Here is a 26,193-nt window from a genome sequence, read left to right on the forward strand (position 1 = left end):
TCGCACGAAGCTCACAGATTTAAATAGCCGAGTTACTTTGGGCTGCTCCCTTATTCACCAGGGGTCACCGCAGCGGGTCGCTCCGCATGTTTGATTTGGCAGATTTTTACACCAGATGCCCTTCATGACACAACCACCAGGGGATTTGTGTCTCCTCCCAGAATCAAACTGGGGATCATTCGCTCGTTGTGGGGCTACCAATCAGAAGATCGGTGGATTTAGCTGTGAGTGCTCAGCTAAAGGTGCTGCTTAAGTCTATTTATCACTTGTTAGGAGACCATGACACTATGATTTATATAAATTCTCCAAATCCACATGATGATCTACATTCATTGATCAAAATGCATTTAAGGTTCACTTTGCATTAGTTATCTGTTGCTGCATTGCAGCCTTTCGTAAGTGACGCATGAGACAAAATTAGATTTATAGCTTCGCATTAAACTGAACCAAGAAAGAGTGAAGGAGTTAAACTGCGTCATCTCTAAAAGCAGGTAAAACAAGATAAATAAAATAAGATGTATTACATTATATGGGCTCTATGATGCTTTGCCTTTAAAATGTAAAATTTTAAAGGCAAAGCATCACCTTTAAAATTCACTGTTGGTTCCTTCATGAAACAAGGAGTCGATTCTAAGTGTGAATGTGTGATAAAGAGGGTTTTTCCTCACCCCTGATAAATTCTCCTTCACACACACCTTTACTTCACTGATGGCAAGGACAAGTTAGGAGAAGAAGCTGAAAATTATTGCATTAAGCCAACTTTCTTCTGATTGGTCACCTGTTAAATGGCCTGAGATGACCATGTTAGGGACACTCTCTTTCTCTGACATCATACAGAGCCAAGAGTTGGAAAAAACATCCTGAAAATGAGTGTTTAGATCAGTGTGAAGCCTGAGCTTTTAAATCACAGAAATTATTTGCACATGAGCTGACCTCATTATTTGAAACTTTGGTCATGTTTAATATGAATATTCACCATAGTAACAGTATATAGATATATGACAGAAAAAGAGAGAAATAAAACAGACTTGATCCCCTGTAAATAGGGTTAATCAAGTTTTAAAAAAAATTCTAAATGAAGGATGTCCCGCTTTATTTCCAGCACATCACTACATTTCCACACCAGAAAAACAATGACACACTCAACCAAACCATGCGTTACGCTACAGGTTGGGTAAATAAGAGACTGAGTGAGACTGAGAAGTAAGAGATCATCCGATCCCCGTTTTTTTAATCCAATGATTTAACTTATTATCAAATTTGAATCAGCACACAGCAGCAACAAACTGTATTTTAGCTGAAAGAGCTGTAACACACTGCCATTTGTCCTGCTGACAAAAAGTTGGTGCAATGAAATTGGATGTTTAAGTGTTTATTTTGGCAAGCACCATTCGAAATAGAGCAAATTTTGTCATGTGCTTATGTAATGTGATCAAGAATAAAATTATATACCCATGCAAAATTCCCTGTGAAATGTACATACGTATCTTTATTGCAGAAAGGTTAAAAGTGTAACTGAAATCTTACTGATTTCTTTATTATTTTTTTTTATTTTTTGTTTCTTTTTTTTCATTTTTCCTTTTTTTTTTTTTTACTCATTATGACTTATTGTCCTGTTGTCACCTCTGTGGAGCCCACATGTTTGTTTAGTTTCAGTTTTCGGTCTGTTTACCAGCATCGGTTTAGCTTGTAGAAATTTTTTTAAGATCATGATACATAGCTGTCTGGAAATGCTTGGCATGTATGGAGTTACATGATTTCCTCTAAAATCATACATCCGTACAAAATCAAAGTGAGTAAAAAAAAAAAACACAAGAAGAAGAAGAAGAGATACAAATCAAACCAAGAGGATTAAAAACAAAGAAAAAAAATGCTTCTGTGCATCCTGATATTGAACTGGAAAAAACGTCTCGTCATCTTGGATCAGGTTTGTAAAGCCTGTTCACATGTTTCACGTTTGATGTCTTTTAATGCTTTTTAATCCTGTATTTTCATCAGTTCTTTAATTATTGAAAAGGAGCATCTGGCTTTCTTTTGTTGTATGAAACAAGAGGAGAAACCCTCGTGTGTGCTGTCTGTTGATGCTCCGGGCATCACTCAGCTCGGCTCCTGTTACTTAGTCTTTAGTATTCAACATCAAGTCCCTCCTGTCATTTACATCGGGACACAAAAGACGGGGTCTCATCCTGTCGTGCCGCTCATACGGTGGTGACCCTCATCACCACCTCCCGGTTGGCGGCAGCGCTGATCCGCGGGTCGTTGGGCCTCAGCTGGCTCAGGATGTGCAAGATGGTGTATCCACAGTGGTGGTTCAGAATAGTTCTTAGCCTCCTGCTCGGTCGCCCGCTGCTGCTGCTGGCCAGACCGTGAGGGTTACCGCGAGAGCCTCGAGCGCCTGTCTTACTGCTCGAACTCACCGGGTCACCCAAGTCCTTCGATTTCTCATAGTTCAGTACTTTCCACTGCTGATTGACAGCCTGCCATCGCTTGAAGATTCGATACACCGACGATCCCTCGTGGATGATTAGGCCTGGGTGGGGAAGAAAGCAGAAGGTGAAGGACAGTGCATGGAGGCAGGAGATATTTCATGAAAGGTAGCCTGGAGCTGCATCAGCACCACACGTAGAAACTTTCCATCTCATCTGTGGTTGAGAATAGACAGTTGGCAGTAATCACAGTACAGATATCTGATGCCATCTGTTCTCACTGTTGTCTTAGGCGGGCAGCTCGCAGTTACACAAGAACAATCAAGCCAGTCGCTCCAAACCCCCCCCCCCCCCCCCCCCAAAAAAAAACAAAAACAAAAAACAGTCTCTTGTAGTCTGCAACATCATCAAAAATTTGTTTGGCTTTTAGTGTAGTTGTTATCTCCTACCTATGCACCATCTGCCTGCTTAGTGTTGTAATTGTGCATGAACTTAAAAGCCAGAAAAATGTGAGCCGAATACAAGCTTTCATCCCCGTGCTAGTTTGTCCTTGCATAATCCAACTTATGTTTATTAATATTTTTGTCATTGCACAGTGCATCCTGTTTTTCTTTGCTCGTCTTGATGTTGCATAATGCAGCCTAAGCCTTCGATCTACATCTTTTCATGTTTTCAGCTCCTGCAGTCGACGACTCCTGTGTGACATTTTCACACCTGCACTGAGGCTGGCTCCAAAAACGGAGTCAATTCCCAACCTTGAACTTTTCTAGGACTTACCAGATGGAGGTAGGGTGTGAGAATTGGACATTAGCCGGTTTGTAACCTTTATCAACTTACCAATAATGGACTATAATGACAGAGTGCATCAGAAAGCCACTAAATCTGACCTTACACTCTTAATATTATATATTTATCTTAGTTGGACAAACTGAATATGCTCCATATTAATAAGGATCATTCAACCTAATCTTAATCAACCAACAATATGAAATGTTTAAGTTGTTTAGTTACAACCCCTTGAAGTACATAGGGATGGGTTGAAATTTGACACTTTTTAAATTAATTCAATTTAACAGTGTTTTTGAGCTGTCGTCGTTAATCCACACAATATTTGTAGTGCTGAAAAACACATGTAAACTCTCTTAACTGCCTGAACCATTTAATAATTGGCATAAAATTCTAATTCTTTTGAAACTGGAGTGTTTATTGAACCTTCTGACAAACTTAAAAGAGGAAATTAAATGCCGCTTTGATCAGGAAAAAAACAGGATTAAAAACTACACCGTAAAAAAAACAAATCCTAAAAAACCAGTAATATTCGGGCAGCTGGGGCGCCAAAATAATACCATAAAATAACATAAAATAACTTTCACATGAAAATACGGTTATTTTCAGTAATGACAATACAGTTTGTTGCCCTACTTTTACATGGGATTTTGCCTTTTTCAAGTGCTTTTGAACATTAAATTAGGAACATTGTAACATGATTAAACAATGAAATTACCTATAAACAAGGTCAATGAATGCGGCAATATGAATAATAACACTTAAATGTACAGAAATATACGGTTAACAGTTGGTTTAAATAATAATGGGTTGCATTCATATAGCGCTTTTTGGGACCCTCAAAGAGCTTTACAATTCCACTTTATAATTCCCCTCTGGCCATCACCAGTAGGTGGTAGGTGAAGTGTCCGAGCCGGGGCTCGAACCGGCAACCTTCTGATTACAAGGCGAACTGCCAACTCTTGAGCCACGATCAACCTACATCAGCGGTCCCCAACCCCCGGGCCTCGGCCCGGTACCGGTCCGTGAGTCGTTCGGTACCAGGCCGCGAGAGTTGAGGCTCAGGTGTGAAATATATAGTTTTCAGGGTTTTTATTGGTTTTCAGCGTTATTTTGTTATCGTTTTTATCGTTAACTTGGTTTTCCTGGGTCTTTTCACGTGTGTTATGAATAAATCTTCTTTTTTTCGGTACCGGTACTAGTTTTATTTTGTTGTATTTATCCGCGACACCTTAAAGGCCGGTCCGTGAAAATATTGTCGGGCATAAACCGGTCCGTGGCGCAAAAAAGGTTGGGGACCGCTGACCTACATAACAATAATAATAATAATTATGTGATGTAAAAAAGTTTCTAAGAATCATTTTATATATTTTTCTATAACATTACATTTGAATTTAACAGTTCAATCTTTCAAATAACGGACAAATATTTGTGAAATTATGATACATTTGTGAATGTATTTTAACAATCTAAATATGCATATGTACAGGCAAATACATTTAAAAAAAACAAGAAAATTATGTTTTATTACATTTACAGTGATTTTACGTTAATTTACATTTGAAATGTAAAATCACAGTTTATTTATGTAAATTTAATGATATTCTAGAAAAACAGTACAAAACTGTAAAATACACAGTAAAATACTTTTATATTACTTTTTTTTTTTACAGTGTACAACGAAATAAATGTTACATCCACTCCAAGTGTCACGATCTAAATCTAAGACTACCTTAAATATTAATTTTGTTTAGCATTATTTGAGCATCGGTATCATGAATATACCATAATTTCAATAAATTTAATCTCTGTGATAAAGACATGACATGTGGGATAGGTGGCTGGCAAAATTAGAGCATGTCAAAAGTCTTTTTTATTTTAAAATTTAACCATATTCACCGATCACTGAAATGACACTAATGTTCAGATGTTCTATATAATAGTTTAGACAGATCACACAGCTTTATGTCCAGAAGGAGTTTTTCTAAATCCCTGACGGGCCTGGATCGCAGAGGGTCTCAGGGTCAGTGGACACCCTCTTTTCAATTTGTTGCTTCGCTGCCCATTTAGCCTGTAGCAATTTTCTTTATGGCTCTAATTCCCCTTTTTCTCACTCACTCGCTGTGACCCTTGTGGTCACACAGAGTCCTCATCTCCTGGCTCATCTGTCGATCCTGAGATCAGCTGTGATCAGACGGCCAAGATGTCCCGAATCTGCTGAGAACAAATCAAACCTCTACAAGCACTTGCATAAGCAAGATGCTGCCATCTTTTATACACAGTCTATGATGCTGGCAAAAAGCTAGCCATGAACGAGTGTTTGAAAACCTCAGAAAGACTTCCTATATGTCATGGTCGTTGTAATATTTGTTGTTTTTCTTATGTTACTTTTGCGTTTCTCCATGTCATCCTGCATTCTGGGTTCACCGATCAGTGTTAGTCATTTTATTTTGGTTACTTCCTGTTGTAGGTTTTCTTTCCTTCCTCTTCCTTGTTTCTCTGCCCCTTAATTGTTCCAATCTGTGTTTTGTTCTACTATCAGCTCTTTGTGTAAGTATATGTAGTCTTTCTCCTTTGTGAGATCATCCGTTTACCTCTCAGGTCCATCTTTCCCTGCACCTGTGCTTCCTATCTCATGCATCGACCTTCTTAGTTTGTGTTGTAGTTTTTTTTTTTTGTTTTTTTTTTTTTACTTTTTGCTTCCTAAGTCATCATTTGGGTCCTCCCATGCTCTAATCTTGACAATGTCCTTTTCAAGAGGTATTCAAGCAGGTATGTGTGCAGATTAAAATGTTGGTTTTTTTGTTCTTTTCTGGCAATCACACAGCTGCTGTGGAAATTGATATAACAAGTAAAATAATGCATTGCATTTAAAAAAAAGTAAAGAATATGTGTAATGCATGACTTTTTTGAGTAATGACCCGATTTCTTTGGTGTCATGTGTGCAGCCTCCTGCAGCTTCTTCACCTAAATAATTTCCAGTAGTGCAAACACATCTGAGGCTGACTATTTCCTGCTGTGTGCTACATGACAGAACAACTATATCACGTCCCAAACGTTCACTTATGAAAGCATCTTATGTTTGTGTGTCAGTCTTGTGTCTCTTTGTCTTTTTACCTATGCAGACGATATCCATGAAGCCGTACATGCCGTAGCAGATTTGGAAGAGCAGGTCCTGACGTTGCCACTTGGCTGAGGGGCTGAGTGAGGACCAGATGAGCCAGGAAATACTGGCGATGAGGAACAGGGAACCCAGAATAATGGCTGCTATCTGCACCTTCTCAATGACGGTCAGAGAGATGGCCTGCCACTGAAGGAGAAAACACTTTAAATCAGTGGTGGGAGAAAAATCAGGTCATTTACAGGAACAAAAGTACCAGAGGAACAGTGTAAACATAGAATAGAATAAAGGCTATGGCTTTTATAACTATACGATTAACTAAATATCAAACCTAGGTGTGAACAAAAATTACACCCTGATTAAAACCCACACAGAAAGTAAACTAAAACTAGCCAAAGCTAAACCCAATACAGAGACTAACTGAAGTTAGATGGCCGCCCCTCCCTGAGCCTGGTTCTGCAGCAGGTTTCTTCCTGTTAAAACAGAGTTTTTCCTTCCCACTGTCGCTAAAGCAGGTCTGTTGGGGTTTTCTCTGTTTTCTTTGTATTATTGTAGAGTCTTTACATTACGATATAAAGTTCCTTGAGGCAACTCTTGTTTTGATTTGGTGCTATATAAATAAAAGTGAATTGGACTGAATTTATATCTCTGACTCTAATAGAATAGATTTACATGATTCAAAGATCAAAATAACCCTGTTAATCCCCCCAAATCACATTCTGTCCGAAACAGAATATGATTTGTTCCCTTCCTTTCCCTTTAAGCAAACCTGCCTGTGATTGGCTGCCCCTCACAAACAAAAGGTTTGAACATTAGATGGGTGTCATGTGTGTGCTCGCAGCAGAACTGTGTGCCTGAACCAACTGTTGAAGGGATATGGAAATATGCCAACAGACCCCCATTATCTGAAAAACTAATATTCACCATAGTAACAGTATGTATATATTTATACAGGAATATGGAAAAACTAAGTCAACAGGTTTTAATTAGATGTAAAACTAAATAAATAAATGAATAAAAACTATAAGGACTCGTTTAAGTTAGTCATCTATGAATTTATAAGCATTTATTTTTGTCTTCACTCCCTCTAAGTTTTACTTCACGTATTTGCTGTCATTTTTTCACAAGTTCGGCTTTTTCTACAATCCAGAATTCTCCTTTTTCTGTTTCTGTGGTTCATCGTGTTCGTCTTCACCTATGACTTTTTTGCTCATTTTATCGACCTTTGCTTTTCCTTTCCAAGTCTTATTTGCCCTTTTTTGCGACCGCTGCTAAGTTATTAAACAGTTTAACTATTTTAATTTTGCCTCCTGTGTCCTGTGTTTAGGTCCTTTTCTTCGTGTGCACTTTAAATTCACGAGTTATAAGATTAACAGATTCAATAGATAGTAGAGGTTAATAAATTTAATAAAGATCACCCTCACACCAATTTAGAGTCTTGACTGGTGTGTTTATATTCCTTTTGTGGCTATACACTTTTAATAAAATAATAGTTTGCCTCCTTTTTGAAATTATATGTCCCATGGCTCCTGCAGAAGTACTTACTGCTGTTATAAGGACTCAAAAGCGAAGAAATTATAGCTTTAAAGCTTATCCGTTAAATGGGTTGCTGGATATAAGACCTAAATGGAGGACACCAAGTATTAGGTCACAAAAAGGAAATAAAATAATAAAAGAGGAAGAAGAAGAAGAAGAAAGAACCCAGAAGACTAAACTCAACTGAGATGCAAAGAAACAAAGAAAGGACAACTAAACAGGAAGAGAGGGAAAACCAGGACCACACAGACACAGACACACACACACACACAAACACACAACAAGACACAAGTGGAAACAATAAAGACAGGGCAGACCATCACAAAGGAGAAAAGCCACAGACACAGGAAGTAAATGCACAGGAGACACCCGAGGAAAAGCAATTACCAAAACATAACAAAACAGGAAGCGGAAACAATAAAGACAAGGGAAGAAGATCAGAGGAAGACAAAAACAAGGAAACACTGGGGAAACCAAGAAAGCACGAACATGAAAAGAACGAGCAGAGGGACCAAAACAAAAAAACACAGAGCCTTAGCGTTATCACACGATTTCCCCCTGTAATCTGTTTACAAAGCAGTTTAAGTCTATTAAGTCTTGTGAAGCTGAAAGTGCAACATTCTTAACATCGGAGTGTCAGAGTAAAGCAGCACAGCGTGGACACGCAAGAGTACCTGCAAGTTGTGCATACTTAGTCACACTGCACCAATCTTCTACATTACATCTCACCAGAGAGAGAAAAATCCTCACATTTGACAAGTTAACACACACACCAACACACACATGGCATCTTTTCAATAGGTTTTAGAGCGATTGGCTGCCTCTGAAAAGGAGGGCAGACGGACAGTGACGCAGAGGGAAAATGTGTCAGCACAATATGGCAAACAGTCCTCACACCACAGCGACGGCTGAGAGATTTGTTCAGGCAAAAGAGTGTTGGGTCTGCTGCAGCAGCGTTTGTATATTTTATTATGAAAGGTTAGCTGACAGCAGCAGCTCCTCTTTCCACGTCATTAAATCTTCCTGCCTCCATCGCCCATGTGTTTTAAGAGCTAGCACCTCAGAGAGGAGAGAGCATTTTGTCATCATTTCCATATTCACACGCCATCATCATCTTGTTTATGTGGCTGTTTATCCAATACTTTGAATCTTAGTCAAAAAGCACGTTGGACAGAGCCACGCTGTGCTGGTTTGTTTGTGCAGTCACTGTGAGTCATCTGGACAGACTCACTATCAGTGTTTTAGATCAAATTGTGCAACAGTAATAATCACAGCAAGAGGTGTGAGGCTTTGTTTTTTTCCCCAGACTTCACCGTGTTTGTGCTGCAGACTCCCCTCGTGTTTACCTGCAGTGGGTTCTTGGTGCTGATGGCTAGGACCTGGTACTTGAAGTAGCAGAGCTCGCAGCTCCAGGAGCCTCTCTCGCTGATCCAGCGGATGAGGCAGGGCTGATGGGTGCAGCGCACAGAGCCGTCACAGCGGCAGGGGCTCAACAGCTCGCCCTGCAGGACACGAAGAAATAAATACATCAAAATGTTATCTCATCTTATTCAGCACAGCTGTGCACCTATTAAAGCTATTTGAGATTATATAGAGCAAAAACGTGGAGGTGAAGCTTGGGGGAGGAGTTAAAAACAAGAAAAAAATACATTTAAAGCCAAACAAACTGCAGTGCAGCTTTGGTGCAATGAAGATTATCCAAAACTGCAAAGTGAAGAGACTTCCTTTGCCAACAACCGTAACTTTCCTCATTAATTTGCAACATTCTGCTCCTTTCTGGCTCCATACTTAAATTCTGGACTAGTGTAGCTTTGCATGATTCACTGTTCAAAGTAATCCTTATTTGTCTTACACTGGGCTTCAGTGCAGGCCCTCAGTTCACCTCGCCTCTGTCAGTGTGCCCCAGGGCAGCTGTGGCTACAATGTAGCTTGCCATCACCAGTGTGTGAATGTGTGTGTGAATGGGTGGATGACTGAATGTAGTGTAAAGCGCTTTGGGGTCCATAGGGACTAAGTAAAGCGCTATACAAATACACGCCATTTACCATTTACCATCTGTTTAAAACAAGCTGTGTTAGCTCCTCCTTTAAGCCAGCTTTCTTCTGACTGGCTGATCCTGCTAAACAAAAGCTTTAAACACAAAGTGGGCGAGGCTTCCATGTCTGTGATGACTCTCTTTGACATCACAGAGAGCCAAGAGTAGAAAAAACAGTCTAAAGTCTGATCTGTTTAATATGAGGATCCACCATCAAAACTATATATGCTTATAATACAGAAAAAGGACAACCATTAGAGTGCCACTTGGAATTGTTTTCCTTATAAATGCAAAGTTACAATCAAATAAATAAATGAATAATATTTTTCTTTTAACTTCCTTACTTTAATCTCAGGGTTGCCCAGTTTTTATGAATTCATAAATTCATGACTTCAAAGTTGGAAACCTTCACAGTGAGTTGTTTGGATAATATGCTTTGAATATTTTTATTTATTTTTTTTCATCTACAACAGATAAACTATAAATAAATGTAAATTTTCTACACTTAAAACATTTAAGCACATTAATTTTAACAGTGCTCTCTAGAATACATGTATGTCACAAACACTGTATAAAGTATTTCTTATCTTTTATTTTAGAAACGTGCACGTTAGAAGTGAAACTAAAAAACAAATAGCAAACAAATACTCATCCCTTCAATCAAATATTCAAATATTCCAGTCACACAGCGAGCGCTACAGATTGCTGGAGCCCACACAAAACAGTCTGGACTTTAAAAAAATAATAATTCTAATGTTTGTGGTTATTGTTTGGACGGAGGAGGATTTCACACATTGACTCATATGTTGTGGTGCAGAAGAGATGATTGGTATGTCGTCAACAATATTAAATATAAAAGTTCAAACAAAGAAAATGGCAACAAAGAAACACTTTTTTCAAACTTGCTTTGCTGTGATTTCGGAAAAGCTGAGTGACATTTCAACTCAAGTTGAAGTTTTTATATATTTATAACTAGATAAATATTTAAATTACATAAAGAGACTGTATTTGAACAGGTCCACAGTATAATTAAGAAAAAAATGTACCATTCTCTCTGAATTGTTGATCGTCACTCCTAAAGTTGTACATTACCTGTTTTAGCTTTGTGTTTATGAATGAATTAATACATTTCAATGAATATATATATATATATATATATATATATATATATACATATATAACATTTAAAGTGCCAACAAGGTTTTATGTGTGTGTGGTTGGATAAACTGTTCATGTGTAAGTTAAAAACACCAAACCATCAGTTTGTGATTATTATTCATCCCATCAGCTAATTTTTGGTTTGTTTGAAGGGAAAATTAAAATCTTGATAGAGTGACATGAATCATCTCCGTATAAAATGAAAACGTGTCTTTATGACTCATGTCACACATGAAAGCCGAGGACGGTTTTAGCTTTCTATATCAGGGTGGGCTTTTAGGAATAACAGTCAGGAAACAAAGAAGGCGTGCATAGCCCAGAGCTACGTAGGCCACATGCTAGAAACCCCCCCTCCACACACAAACACTTCACTGAACTAATCTATTCAACACAAATTAACCGTTTGTCCCAATCGATACACAAGTCAGAGGAGGTTACATGGTTGTGTGATGTTTTTATAAGGATTTGGAGTGATTGTGTCCCGTCTGAACCATCTGTGCGGTGGAGGGTCGGCCACCTTCAAACAAGCCAACAAGAACAAGACTGTGGATGCAAGTGGTGGAAATGAGTTTCCTCTGAAGGGTGTCTGGGCTAAGCCTTAGAGACAGAGTGAGGATCTCGGCCATTTGGGAGGGACTCATTGTTGAGCTGCTACTCCTTCACATCAAAAGGAGCCGGTTTGGGCATCTGATAAGGATGCCTCTTGGGCACCTCCCAGGCGAGGTGTTTTGTGCCTCGGGGCAGACCCAGGACACGATGGAGAGATTATATCTCTCGGCTGGTTTGGGAATGCCTGACTGTCCTCCTGGAAGAGCTGGAGGTGGTGGTTGCAGGGGGGGAGGTCGGGGCATCTCTGCTCAGACAGCTGCCCCCGCAACTCAGAACCGTATAAGCAGCAGAAAATGGATGAATGAATGATTTTTCTATGTAAGGAACTCATTAACAATGCAAAGTCCAAAGAACATAAACAGTACAGAAGATCTGAAAAGTGATGCAACCAGAGAATTGCCTTAAGCCTGCATTTTTCTTAATGGATTCCAAGGGACAACATTGGCTTCTCTAATGTCTCTGTGGCCTCAATAAACACTTTATTGATGACTTCATGGGCTCAATCACTAGTTTAGAGCAAGAACATAAAGTCCACTATATCAATAAGAAACTGTTTGCAAATGAGCATTAATAAAACCAGTGTCTCTAACCACATCACATCATGTAATCATTGTTCTTTTCCTAAAGGGGGTTGTTAAACTAAAGTGCATTCAACAGAATGTAAACAGCACTCTTTGACATTGGTGCAACATATTAAATTCACATAAATTGTCTTTTCAAACAGGTCAGGATAACTCACTCCTCTTAAGCTGAGGTTACATAATTTATTTATTTATTTTTTTTTTTACGATGACTTTGCCTGAAGTCTGACCAGCCACCACAAGCGACAGTGACGCCAGTTCAAGGTCTAAACATGTACTCACTGCTATTATTCCTCCAGAACCATTTCTCATGTTTTAACAGCATAACCCAACATTTAACTGCCAGTTTGGTCAACAGTGATGTAAAAAATAAACGTCGTTATCTGTTTAGATAAACAAATTTCATTATTAATTATATTACTAAGAATAGACAAAGGTGCCTCTGTGGTACATCTTTCTCCACAGAGGTATGAAGAGCGATGAGAATATAGAGGCTGCTTGTCTCAGGTTTAATAGTGGTAAACTTTACTGCTGATAGAACAGAAGAGACCATTCTAACCCAGACTCAAAATAAGTGCACCTTTGTTTTCCAGGCCCGTGCTTCTCACTTCAGTTTACTATATTATTTTCTTTTAAAAAAGGTGGGTAGGAAAAGCAAACTTGGAAAGAGTAGCGTGCACATTGTTATCTTTATTATAGTGAATGAATGATGAATCACCCTCCTGCATGAATCATACATCAATAACAGCCCGATTTTATGCATGAACCATGATGATAAAGATACAGAAAATGAAGTGCACCGCAAAAATAGCATATTGTGAGCGTTTTACATGCCCACCACCCCACCAGTACAAAGGGAAAAAAAACATAAATGCTTTCAGAGGTTTCTGTTTAAGAGGAGCAAAGTACAGTCATTTATTTTCTTCTTTTTAAATATAGTAAATATAAAATAAATGAAAAAAGTGAATCATGCAAAGCTCCCTTACTGGAGATCAAGAATAAAAATATGAATTTGGAAATGTGCAAAATAGTTTCTCTTTTATAAATACAGTAAGAGCAAGCAGTTCCTTGGCTTCTGTAGTTCAGGAGTGTTAATAGTCATTCTTAAGATTAAGTTGTTATTTTCTGAAACTGTAGATTATTTCGTTGTGCATCACTGAAAAAAACTCAAACTGTGTGTTGGTCTCAGGTGTAGGCAGGATGTGAAACAACCAGTAGAAACATTAAGTGAAACTAAAATGAAAAAATGTGATCTTGTTAAGCGAACAGAAATTTTCTGGAGTGATTGTGCTGATATTTAAAATATCAACTGAAAATGCTGAAAATTCTGGGGTGTGAGAGAAAAGTTTAAGAATGTCCTAGATTGACATCAAACACCCCTAGTGAGACATTACCACAGTTTCTAAATAGTTCTGACACATTGATGAGATCTCAGTCTTGAAAGGATACATCTTTCTAGCCTTTAAGCTTTGCACTTGAGGCCACATATGGGGAACTACTTCCCCACAAGGTCTCAGTTAAAATTGTTATTTCAACACATTTTCATTACAGGTGTCCTTCGGCACCAGTGCCTCAGGTTTAGGCATTAAAATGTACTTGTTAGAATTATGGAGAATTGTGTTATTTAGATAAAAATGTTCCTCTACACAGCATTAACCCTGCACATGAACTGTCGAAAGGCATTTGTCAGGTTAACTAGTACATGCCCAAGCTACAGTTTGTTACGCCTGTTTGTGCAGTTGGTTGTGAAATTAAGATCTTAACATGGTTGCATGAGGGGGTGTAGGTTCATAAAGGCAAAAAACAGGTCATTCTAGCCTGCAGCTAGGCAGTTGCCTGGCTGATTGCATCATAATTTATCATATATGCTGTAACTGAAGGTTTTTGAAAATAAAATATACGTTACTGTAATGGAACGAAACTACTCTTTTATAAGGTGCTACAGGTGAATAAATGCTCAAAACAGATCATTTTAGCCTGTGGATAGGTGGTTGCCAGGCAACCTCATGGTGTCAAAATCAAGATCAGGTGAAGTTTTAGGGACATAAGCTGGATGCCCAAATCCTGGTTTTGTGGGACGAGCAACCAACCAACCAACCAAGCAAATACACAGACGACCAGTCCCCGCCTCTTACTCACTGACGGCTACGATAGGCTCCACCCTAACCTGAATTATAGATGGATGTTTTGCGCAACCAGCAGTCCAAACCTCAACATATTTTTTTAAAAATTGTTGAAAGAGAACTCACGCTATTTTTGATTTTTTCAAATCTGGAATCTGTTAGATTTTTTTCCAAACACATTTCCTTAAAATATGTTAGCAACATCTTCCTGGAAAACAAGGTGATCTAACCAGAAGTCAGTCCTTACAGTTATTTCTTTTCAGCTGTGCGTTATTTGTTGTTATTAATCCTTTATTTATCCAGGTAAAAAATCTCATTGAGATTAAAAATCTCATTTCCAAGAGAGACCTGGCATCATGGCAACAAAAGTCACATACCACATAGGTATATAACATTGTTGTTGTTGCATTTATTGAATTGAGTTTGTCTTTGTTTGTCCTTTTTTCCCTTTTTGAGAATGCATATCGCTGTTTGTTGAACATAAGGGGCAATATGTTGCTTTTCTTTTCATCCCAGTGTTTTTATTTTTGGTTTTGTAGCCATTGTGTAAAATAAAAAAAATACGTGATTTAAAAATGGACTTAGTTACAACATACCATTTCTTTTCTCTCTGCTGTGCACATTTTCATTTATGCCCACCACAAAAGCAAGATTTCAGCGTGTAATGAAACAACTTACTTATGAAGCAAGAAATTCACTGAGCGCTCAGCTTTTTCTCTTTTTCCTCTAAATTAAAAGGGGACCTTGATAAACTCTCCTTCCCTTTCATGCAAATTAAATGTTGTGTTTCAGCAGGGGGGTTTGAAATAAAGCCTCCTGGTGAGTGAAAGTAGACTTCCCCCAAAGCCACAGTTTATTTCAAACCATTGGAAGGCTGAAATAAAATAAAATAATAATAATAATAATTCCCCCCAAAAGTCACACTCTTCTCCTGTCAGCAAAAATAAAACTGACACTTTTCTGCCCATCCCTTCACCTCCTAATGATATTCATAGAGTCCATAAGATGCAGGCTTGAGTGGCTTATGGACCAACTGTCTCTTCAGCACCGCAGCAGCACCTGAAGCCTGTTGGCATGCTCACCACATTAAGGATGAGCGCGTTCAGGCTGTCACCACCGTTCATCATCAAACATCCATTTTGTCAGGCAACTCAGCATTCAATGGCACGTTTTCATCTAGCCCGTGTGCCTCGACTGAAGGAAAGGCAGCAGAGATGGAGATGGTGAGGGGGGAGTATCACTGTGAATCATTAGTAAATCAATGAATGGGCACAGCTTGATCCGGGGCCCAGTTGGTGAAGGGCCATGTTAGCACTCTGCAACAGCAGTGGGGAGCGGTGAGGCTTCAAGGGCAGCCAGGTGAAGGAGAGAGGAGCCACTGAAGCCTGACGCCGATTCACAAAAACTCAGTTTAACCTCACAACAAACTACACCTCAGAGTGAACACAAACAAAGCCGGAAAACATCAAACACACCTACTGTCAGATCGATGGACCGAAATATAAGACATGGGCTCATCTACTCTTGGCTCTGTATGACAGAATATCAGAGCGCAGATAGTTCTAAAGGTAAACAACAAAAAACACCTAAGCTAAAAAAGCGCTAAAACCTTTCAAAATTAACTGAAACGCTCGACGGCAAGTGAAGAAACATCAACTGCGGCGTTTTGGCCAAGAATGGAGAGATATTAACTGAAGCTGAGGTAGTGCTGGGCTGTACTCTAACGTAATACCACCTTGAACCACTAGATGGTGGAGTGTCCAATCTGTTGCAAGTCCAACATGACACACCCCAACATGACACACCCCAACATGACACACCCCAACATTACCATCGCATTCAGATGGCTCATTATCAAAGCCCGAAGATCAGAGTAGCTACTTTTAGGCCTTCTCAGAAAGACTAGCCAGAGCGGGAAGTGATATTCCCAGTTGGAAAGTGGAAAAGTGTTGGCTCACTTCCGAAGAAGTCAAAACAAGATGTTTTTTTTCAACAAAGTTTTCTGTACGGTAGTAAAAACCAGCACAACCACACACTTATGCCTTCAACCCAGCTGTGGCAACAGCAGCACAACACTTGAGGTCACACAAATCAAGAGATGCAAGACCAACACAAATGGCAGCTTGCAACAATGGATGTGGCTTCAATTTGCTGTCAGTAGTGTCATACGGTGCCGTTGTATAATAGGGCCTTTTAACAGGAACTGAACCAACAATCTTTAAATTGCCAAGGAAATATATAAACCACTACTCTAAGAAGCCATCACCCACCAGAATTTCAGACAAGACAAAAGCTGTCTGGTGTAAAACAATGATACTGAAACTTGCTGGTAAATTGCTGCCACCTTGTGAGGAAAGTTTTCATTGAATCCTAAAGAGGGTTTTTGCAAAAATGGCCTTTATTGCAGTCAAAATTCTGGCTATTTATACAGAAGCTGTTCAAATCTTCTGTTAATGAACCAATCAAAAGAAAGCTGGCCTAAAGAGGGAGGAGCTAAAACTGATTGTTTCAGACAGAGGATTAACTGAGTCACCAAGACCCAACATAAGATAAACAAGGATTATTTTCAACTGTGAATCATGCACGAGCTACTTTAGCCTAATACGGAGCTGGAAATGAATATAATAGGCATCCTTCAAGCTAACAGTTTTATCTCCTGATTAAATACGACTACATTCAGAGGGTGGGTGGGGTTCCACATTTTGTTAAGGAACATTAATAACTCCTATTAAAACCAAAGTGAGAGCTATCAAATGGAATTTAATGTGTTAACTAGTACAGTTTTGACTTATATGTGAATTTTGTCTTTCTCTTACTTCAAAGCTTAGTGCGTCACTAAGCTAAGCTAAAGCAAGCTGATCATTCATGGTAGGCTTTCACTGATTTTACTGAGTGCAACTATCTCTTAATTTTTTATTTGATGAGTTGTTTGGACAGGATTGTGTATCTGTATCAAGTTAAAACTGAAATCAATTAATATTTTCATTTAAAAAATTTAATTACAATTAAAAGTTTTGAGCTGAAATGTGCCCTTGGCTGAAGGTTCAAACACTTAACACAGATCGAAAACATAACCTGAGACCCAAGAGAGCACAAAAGACCAGTTAACAATAACTCCCAAACAAGATAGATGATATTTCAGCCACATGTACAAACACTACGAGTGAGACGCTACACAGCAAAACAAAGCCTCATAACATTTTGAATTATGAGATCACAACTAAGTGAGAATCCATCTTTCTTGGCTTCAGGCTTTACACTTACAGACAAACTACAACAGATTTGGCCCAGTGAGTGTGTTGCGACAAAGTACTGGTCAGTAAGGCCCAGTAGAAATGTCTTTTCAATGTATTCTCATCCCAGGTATCCTTTGGCATCAGTGCCTGAAAGTTTAGACAGTGAAATTTACTCGGATTGATTTTTTTTCCCTAAAAATCAAACTCAAACTTTAAACCCTACAAACTGAAAAAAAGAAGTTAGATCATATTGATATAAAATCCTTGGATTTAAAACTGGAGGCAAAGCTGTAACACCCTATGAGACACCAAAGTGGTAACATTTGATGTCTTGCAACATACTTCTTCATTTTCAGCTCTTTCATGTTAATGACTGTTCACGGGAACTGGTAGGAAGCACAAAAACCAAAAAACAGTCGGGTATTGATGAGGAATTTGAATTTCTGGCACCTAGATGACAGAATTTGTTTGGTTTTTTTTCCAGAAAAATTTATTTTTTCTGAAATAATTTCACTCACTAACCTGAAAAAGTAGTATTTAGTCATTTTTTCTTTCTTTTTTTGTGCTGCCCATAAAGAAGGTTCATTTTTGTGTGTAAACTTAATAAAAATCTTTCATTTCCAAACGGTGACTCAGAAACATGAATCTGTTCACAGACTTGGCAGAGTACTACCTGTTTCATCACTACAGGTTTTATGCACCAGAGAGCTGCGCTTATACAAATAACACTTCATTTTTTTTATTTCTGTTCGTCTGCACTCTGTCGTTTCCCCATCTGGCTCGTTTGACCTTCCCACTTATAATAAAAGTGTCCCGCTGCATAAAGATTGAGTTCGGCAGATGAGCCACATGCCACTCATAAACTTTAAAATAACTTGGCTGCTGACATTATAAAGATAACACAGAGAAGGTCAGAAATATACAAGGAGCTAAATAAAAGAAAAACAATATGAAAGCAAACATTTGTAAAATGTCAAAGTCTCCGTGTGTCTGCGCTACGAGGCCGGACGGAGAAAGTTAATGTCATGATCAACTAGAGCAAACTAAAAACAAAGACCTTTAAAAGCTCTGATTATCATTTCAGACCTTTTCCTCAGGGATGTTTTAGCAGAAACTGCGATACAGGTAATGATCGCAACTTTTGCCTAAAGGAGAAAGTGACTCATTTTATGAGGCCCCTCAAACACTGAAGAATCAGAAACCATACTTTTTAATCAAAGGCTGGTGTTGTTTGCATTCACCTGAAGTGTCACCTGAATTCAGCCCAAAATCAGGTTCAACACTCAAACTCGCTTGATGTTCGCAAATATTGCAAAGGGTCAGAGGACATAGATGAGTGAATTTAGTTTGGAGAAACCAAAGTGAGTCTAATAATGAATGAACACATAACTGATTTTAAGGGGAATAAACAACTGCATGTAAAAACAAAAACATCCAAATAAAATCACAATAATTGGTTCCAGGGTCATCACAGATAATGTCACTAATAATAAGCTGTTAAGGTTGTTTAATGAGATATGTTTTTACATTAATAGTTTTCTACTGAACACCCTGTTTTATTTGGAAAAGCCTGCTTTCTATTTGAAGGATATTTTGCTTTTGTGAGTCAGCCCCCTGCACCTGAAGGCAGCACACAGTGTAAAAAACACCGAACAAGACATAAAAGGTCACATCTGGACCAGCAGGATGAACTCACACCAAAATAAATAAACAGAACATGTAGTGATAGACTATGCTTGAGCACACAAAGACGCTGACTCTAAAGCACTGCCATGTGCTGTCATAGTCAAAAGAACCAAAGCACTAACACCTGTCTGTGGCACTGAATCCGTGACATAAATAATTAGAAATGGATCCCAAAATATGTTGTTTCTTTTTAAAAATACAAAGCTCGGTATTATTTCAAACACGTGGGCGCTGTAGTTTTACGTAAAACTTACGTCAACATTAAGAAATAATCAGTTTCTTAGGGACTATTTCAGTAGTGGATTAATACAAATTAGGTGCTCTAGCGAGTATTTAGGACAGGAGGTGTGTGTGGCACTGATTCAGAATAAACTGTGTGTTCATGGTAATAAGGGAACATGTCACCCACTACAACAGTGTGGCTCATGAACTCACAACTTCACTGAAAATTTGCCAGATTTATATTTTTAAAGAATCAAACTTGACAACCTGTCTATACCTGATACAGCTTAAACCACTTTAAGATGACGACACCAGAGCAGCTATCGCTTCTTATTTTGTTGCGAGAATGTGCACCCAATAAAACGGCACTTTATTGCGTTTTCTGTCATCTGTAAAAGAAAAAGACACGCTGAATCGTTTTGTGCTGTGCAACAGCCTCCAACAAATAAATAGTTTAAGAGAAATTCATTTTAAGGGGTAAAAAGGTCATTTACCACCAAAATTTTACATTTAAATGTTTCCCCCTCTGTTAGTGCTGTTTGTGCATCTCTTTTATTTTGGTGGGACTTGCTCAGTTTTGCAGATGCTGGTGTAGATGCCTATTCTTTTTTATTGTAATGAAGCTACTGGCTCTTGGCTTGTGGTGCTAATAGTGCTGCTACTATTACTAATAATGCTACTACAACTAATAATAATAAAAACGGGAAAACGCAGCACTAATGTCTTTTTCCAGAAAGCACGACCCCGTTACTCAAAACAGTCCACAAACCTACTATTGGCTCAATAGTGACCGTGGCTCAGGGGGTTGGGAATCGCATCTGTAACCGGAAGGTCGCCAGTTCGATCCCTGGGCTCTCTGTCCTGGTCATTGTGTCCTTGGGCAAGACACTTTACCCTACCGCCTACTGGTGTTGGCCAGAGGGGCCGATGGCGCGATATGGCAGCCTCGCTTCTGTCAGTCTGCCCCAGGGCAGCTGTGGCTACAACTGTAGCTGCCTCCACCAGTGTATGAATGTGAGAGTGAATGAATAGTGGTATTGTAAAGCGCTTTGGGTGCCTTGAAAAGCGCTATATAAATCCAATCCATTATTATTATTTTCCGTCTGCTGAACTAGATACCTGCCTTTTTTCAATATAATGGAACTAAATGGCACTCGCATTGTGCTGCTCAAAGCATGGAAAATGAAAAAATTACAAAATAAAAATGAAAACCTCAGCTGTAATGTCTCTAAGGTCCCCGGTATTAAAAAACAAAAATCCACAAACCTCGTTCTGTTCGGTTTTATGTATGTTTCTACAGATCTACACCCACCAAGCAGACTGAATCTTCCATCTACCTGCGACGAGAGGGTCGTGCATGTGCGGGACAGGATATAAATATTAATGGCGGCCCCCCTCACCTTAGCCAGCTGTCCACTTCCTTTGGTATGTAGAAAATAGCTCAGACGAGCAGCGACAACAAATAAAATGCCCATAAATGTAAATAAATGACAGCAAAGAACTGAATTAAATGGCAAGACTACAAATTATTGCCAAAAAGAGGTGTAAGCTTAAGCTTTAGCATATTACACCTCCCTGTTTTTACACAGCATATTCTAAACTACACTTAACTAGGATGCTTTTTTAAAAGAGGCACAGAAGCACAGATTTTCAAATGCATGTTTTTAGCCCTTGAGCATCACAAGGCCAGTGCCATTTAGTACATTTATATTAAAGACTAAGGCAGATATCTCTACAGCTGATATCTCCAAAACTGGGCAACCTACACCAAAATAAATGAGATGGACAAACATCACTGAAGGCCAGAGGGGACGTGTACATTTAATTTGGGGCATGAACTGTTCTTTTAAAGTGCAACCTAGATTTAGATTAATGTGGCAATCGATCCATCCATCCATCCAGAACATCCATCCAGAACATCCATCCATCCATCCACCCAGAACATCCATCCAGAACATCCATCCATCCATCCAGAACTAAGACATTAATCCGTCATTGACTTTAAGGTGGATAATGCTCAATTATAGCTCCATAAGCATCACGTTTAGGGTAGCTTTGCATGATTCACAGTTCAGAATAATCCTTATTTATCTCATACTGGACCTCAGTACAGCCTCTTCCCTCGTAGCCCACAGTGGGCAGGCCACAGAAAACCCATGCTGTGGGCCCTGTGTGGGTACACCCATTCTGGGCCTGTGTGGGGTAGGTGTGGGTTTAACTCTGCCTGCACAACCACCCAGTTCACCCACTGTGGGCCCCACACAAGCATGTTTCCTGGGCTGTGATGTCTTTAAGGTCCTCTTCCTTTAAGCTAGCCTTCTTCTGATTGACTGCCCAAGTTCAGGTTCATATTAGCAATATTGCTCACATCACAGAGAGTGAAAAGTAGAAACAAACTGTCTGAATTGAGTATAAGCAGCCGCATACGCCTGATGGAAAATAAGGAAATGTGTGATAGTTTATTTATAATATTAACCTCGACCACAGCCTTTCTCTTCCAAAAACCAGGTCATCTTTGTGCCTAAACGTAACCGAACCACAACAGCGGCCAGATTTACCTCCTGCCAAAGTAGGCGTCAGATGAGACGTGTGTCTGGAGAGCTTCATTTGTCATTAACTTTGAACATTTATGATTTTAATGAGCAACAGCGGCGCTCTAGAGTGCAGAACATTTAAGAAAAACAGACAATGATTTTAATTCAGATGAGCTGATTGTTTTTGTTTTCATGGGATTTGTTAACACTAATACTTAGCTAGATTTACCCTCATAACAACAAGAGGGCCAACAAACATAAAGGCAGCCTGCTACACACACAAATACACCCACACAAGCACACACTCCTCCTGCTCGGATGAGCTGTCATGCATTTGTACCTCGAGGCCACTTCACAGAGCACGAAGGTGTTAATTTGGTGTGTCACTTCATGACTAAGAAAATGGTCTTCCTCCTCAGCTGCAACCTTTAGACAAAAAAATTTAGGTGTGGAAATACCCCCCCACCCCGAGCTCCTGACTGAGTGTTCCTGTGGAAACACGCCGCCGAGCACTACCAGAGTAAAGAGCAGGCCGGGGTGATTACCAACACCCACCTCCACCACCTCCTCTTACACCAACAAGCCAGTAATTCCCTGCAAGCCCTTTTGCGACGACTTTTGTGAATCCAGACTGCGTTAAGTGGAATCAGTGGCTGAGCGACTGTACCGCGGCGCCCGCTGACGCCTTTGACAGACAGTTAATAAGGATTCGTGCTCAATGCAACCCACAGAGGAAGGTGATTATGTCTGTAGGTAATTGGCCCGCTGACAGCGACATGATCCCCGGCCCCTGTTGTGACCTGCTTGAATAATGAAATAACAATGAAATGGCAAACGTGAGCTTCCCCCCCACACACACGCCTTGCACCCATGGAGGTATGAGGCACTTTCCCTTTGAGTAGAAAGCTGAGTGCTGTGGAGGCAAAATAAAAGCAAATATGAGCATGAGGAGCTGATGTAGTAGTGTAGTTCAGGGTTTTCCCTCAGTGCTTTGTTTGCTTGCTCTTTGTCTGGAGCTAAAAGAGGCCGCTCAGAGCCATGCTGCACGATGAGTCACCTTGCCGGAGAGCCCAGAGCCCAAAACATGAACCTTTTATTAAAGGAAGATGTTTGAGTGGGCAAGACAACAACCTGGGGTCGATCCCTGTCTGTAACATCAAATTGCCTTGTATCCAAAACAAGGCTGAAGTGATTTATACTCAGTCCTGTGGCTCTCACAATACAAACTCTCAGGCAGATGTCATAAATTAGCACATGGGCTGTAATAACACTATACGCCTATCTTAGGGAAGTGACTAAATGGTAATATCCATCTGTGCTCCTACAGGATTTACAGGGTTTCTAATTATCTCAGGCTTCGGGACTACCTGCTGATCCAGCCGGCACAGGTTGCCACACATCTGGTGAGACCAACATTTGGCCACAGACCAAAGCTACGCACTACTTATTGTTTTGTTTGGGCTCAAGAACTGGAAAGTAGGAGGAGAAAAATTGAAGCAATAATAGAAAATGTGTGACAAATTCATCACAGCCGACATCATTGTCTGACCAGGAACTGTGATCATCACAAGATCAATAGTTGATCATCGTGTTCTGTGACACATGCGGACGGGGGACAGTTGATTTACATTTACAAAATGATTGTGACTCATGCATATTCAGTGCCTCTCACTCTGTTTGTCATCCTGCAGGCCTAATTGGCTAACTTTCTTTGTTGCTATGCTGGCCGGATTTCAGATGTGTGGGAACTGCTGCCTTTCTGATTAGCTTACTTATGAAAACAGTGTTATTTAGATAACCAGATCACTGAGCAATCATCTTTCCCACAAAAAAAAAAAAAAAGGGGGGGGGGGGGGGGGGAGAAGAAGGACAATAGTCGCCTCTAATTTGAAGCTGGGAGGACTGACAGTGTGCTTGGATGCACAGACTGTAAAAATGTCTTGAGGCGAATTTGGGATTTTTAGGCTATAAAAATAAAACTTAAAAAAAAAGAAAGATTTGGCCTCATCTTAGATTATCTTTTTCCAAAGGATGTAAGGTAAGGTGGGTGGGAGAGACACAAATGTAGGACAGGATGGTAATATATATATATATATATATATATATATATATATATATATACAAAAATATCAAAATGGCAGATTACACTTGGAAAAAAAGGAGAAACTTCCTAAATCCCCTCCTGATCCGGAACAATTCATGCATGGTGAAATAGCTCTCCACAGCCCCACAAAGGCTCATTCACAGCAGTGTGAAATGTGAAACAAACACGCTGCCTGCCCGCCCGCCGTCCACGTAGGACGTGGCATCAGCATCAGGAACCTCACTCTGTTTTTTTTTTTGGTTTTTTTGCTACCTGCTCTGGGCCTTGGAAGCAGATCCGGCACTGGGGGGTCCGCAGGCTGCTGGCGGTGCTGGCCAGGGACACGGCGTCCAGGCCCACTTGCAGCTTGGGCTCCTTCTCCTCAAACGCCAGGCTCCGGGGCCGCGGGTCGCTGCCGTAGTACTCCTCCTCGTCGTCCCGGGAATGGCAGTCGACGAAAGGCGGCCAGCCGCAGCCGCCCATCCCCAGACCTCGCATAGTGGTGTTGGTGTTGGTGTTGGACCGTCTATCTGTGTCTGAGCTGGACTGTCTTGAATCGGATCGCATAAACACCAGGACTTTCAGTTCATTAAAAAACATGCGGATTCGATACTTGAACATGTTTGGCCACATAAAGAATCCGAAATAAATAAATTAAGCGTTTTTATCTCCCCTCCTCTCCCTCTGTTATTGTTATTATTATTACTATTATTATTATTATTATTATTATTATTATTATTCATACATCCGATATGTTCATGGTTACTGTAGTATGTTCTACGATGCCACAACTGCTAATTGGAAAATCCAGAGAGGAGATAAAGGCTCTCGCCCCACTGATGGCATGTGTGTCTAAGCCAATGCGGATGAAAGATTTTCCCTTTCAGCTGGCCGACACACTCTTTCAATATTCATTACTCAAACAACTCAGCAAACGCCGTCTATCTGCGTCTTCCACCGCACCCCAGAAAACATTACAACTTGCACGGTTTTTGATTTCCACGGTCCATTTTCCTGCGCTCTCAAATACACCTTTTGTTATTGTTGTTGTTGTTTCGCTTTGTTTGGTTTTGTTTTCCACACGCACCGAGGCTCGCGGCAAAGAAAGAAAGAACGAAAGAAAGAAAGAAAGAAAAAAACAGCCTACATGTTTTTTGCTACCCGAAGCAGAAGACCGCGAGAGAGTGGACGAGTGGAGGAGAGAGCAACACAGAGCCAGGAAATAGAAGATGGGATGTAAAATACAACGACATGCCATCCACACAGCCACATCTGAGACTCTTGTCAAGAATCATAATCCAATAAAAATAGAAAAGAAGAAAAATTAGGGTGCGGAAGATGAAATGGAAGTTTGATCTGGATGTGATTATAATGTCTTTTTTTGTCCCTCTCACTGTAGCATCCCAAGCGTCAGATCATGGTCCCCCCTTTTCTCTCTATTTCATCTCCTTTTTGTAAAACCCCGGCTTGATCCACGAAGAATCCGTGCCATTCACCCCGACAATCCACGTCGACATCAAAAACACAATCCTGTGCATTTGCATTTCTTCGTTCCGTCTCTCTTTCCCCTCTCTCTCTCAGCAGCCTAGCTGGAAACACGGCAGCACAAAAACACCCGAAAGCCCCGCGCTTCCCATCTTCGCTCGATGTCCATCAGCATTTCATTGCAAGCCCAGAACACGGGAGGCAACGCTGAAATGCCAGAGAGAGGCAGAATAATAAAGGCACCGTGCGATTTTTCTAATTAGAGAGAGACGGGGAAGACGCGTGAAGATGTCTTCGTTTCCGATAGCAATTACACGGCAGTAATGGCATTGATTATTGGATCAGATAGATGGTGGTGATGATACTGCTGGCGCTGATTTTCCTCCTCGAAATGGTCGGCTTGGAGATTGAACCAACGCAGCAGCTACTTCCGGAACAGGGAGAGAGGCGGAAAAAAATAAAAGACTGTCATCCCGTAAACACGTCGCTGCTTTTCCTCCAGCCATCCGTCCGTTTCCCGATGGTTGAAACGCCTCTCCCCGTGCTCCCAGCGGCTGGGCAGGGAAGGAGCT

At 40.1% G+C, this 26,193-nt stretch overlaps 1 protein-coding gene across 1 annotated transcript; it reads right to left on the reverse strand.

Annotated features, from left to right (window-relative positions):
* Positions 1-937: 937 nt before the first annotated feature.
* On the reverse strand, positions 938-26,193 carry marchf9 (membrane-associated ring finger (C3HC4) 9). Its single transcript, XM_084915861.1, has 4 exons — positions 24,410-26,193; positions 9,216-9,371; positions 6,330-6,522; positions 938-2,530 (listed from the first exon to the last, which is right to left on the reverse strand). Exons 1-4 carry the CDS (start codon positions 24,767-24,769, stop codon positions 2,199-2,201), a joined length of 1,041 nt encoding a protein of 346 aa, XP_084771987.1. The 5' UTR covers positions 24,770-26,193; the 3' UTR covers positions 938-2,198.

The sequence above is a fragment of the Perissodus microlepis genome, chromosome 20, assembly GCF_051167445.1.
Source record: "Perissodus microlepis isolate ML-2025 ecotype Zambia chromosome 20, ASM5116744v1, whole genome shotgun sequence".
NCBI classification, from domain to species: Eukaryota; Metazoa; Chordata; class Actinopteri; order Cichliformes; family Cichlidae; genus Perissodus; species Perissodus microlepis.

What these genes read in the sequence shown, in the direction of transcription:
- marchf9 (XM_084915861.1), bottom strand. Translation starts at nt 24,769, where the DNA reads ATGTGGCCAAACATGTTCAAGTATCGAATCCGCATGTTTTTTAATGAA. An exon ending in GCACCAAGAACCCACTGCAG is followed by an intron (nt 6,523 to 9,215) that starts GTAAACACGAGG and finishes TTTCTCCTTCAG; the next exon opens with TGGCAGGCCATCTCTCTGAC. An exon ending in CATGGATATCGTCTGCATAG is followed by an intron (nt 2,531 to 6,329) that starts GTAAAAAGACAA and finishes TTCCCCACCCAG; the next exon opens with GCCTAATCATCCACGAGGGA.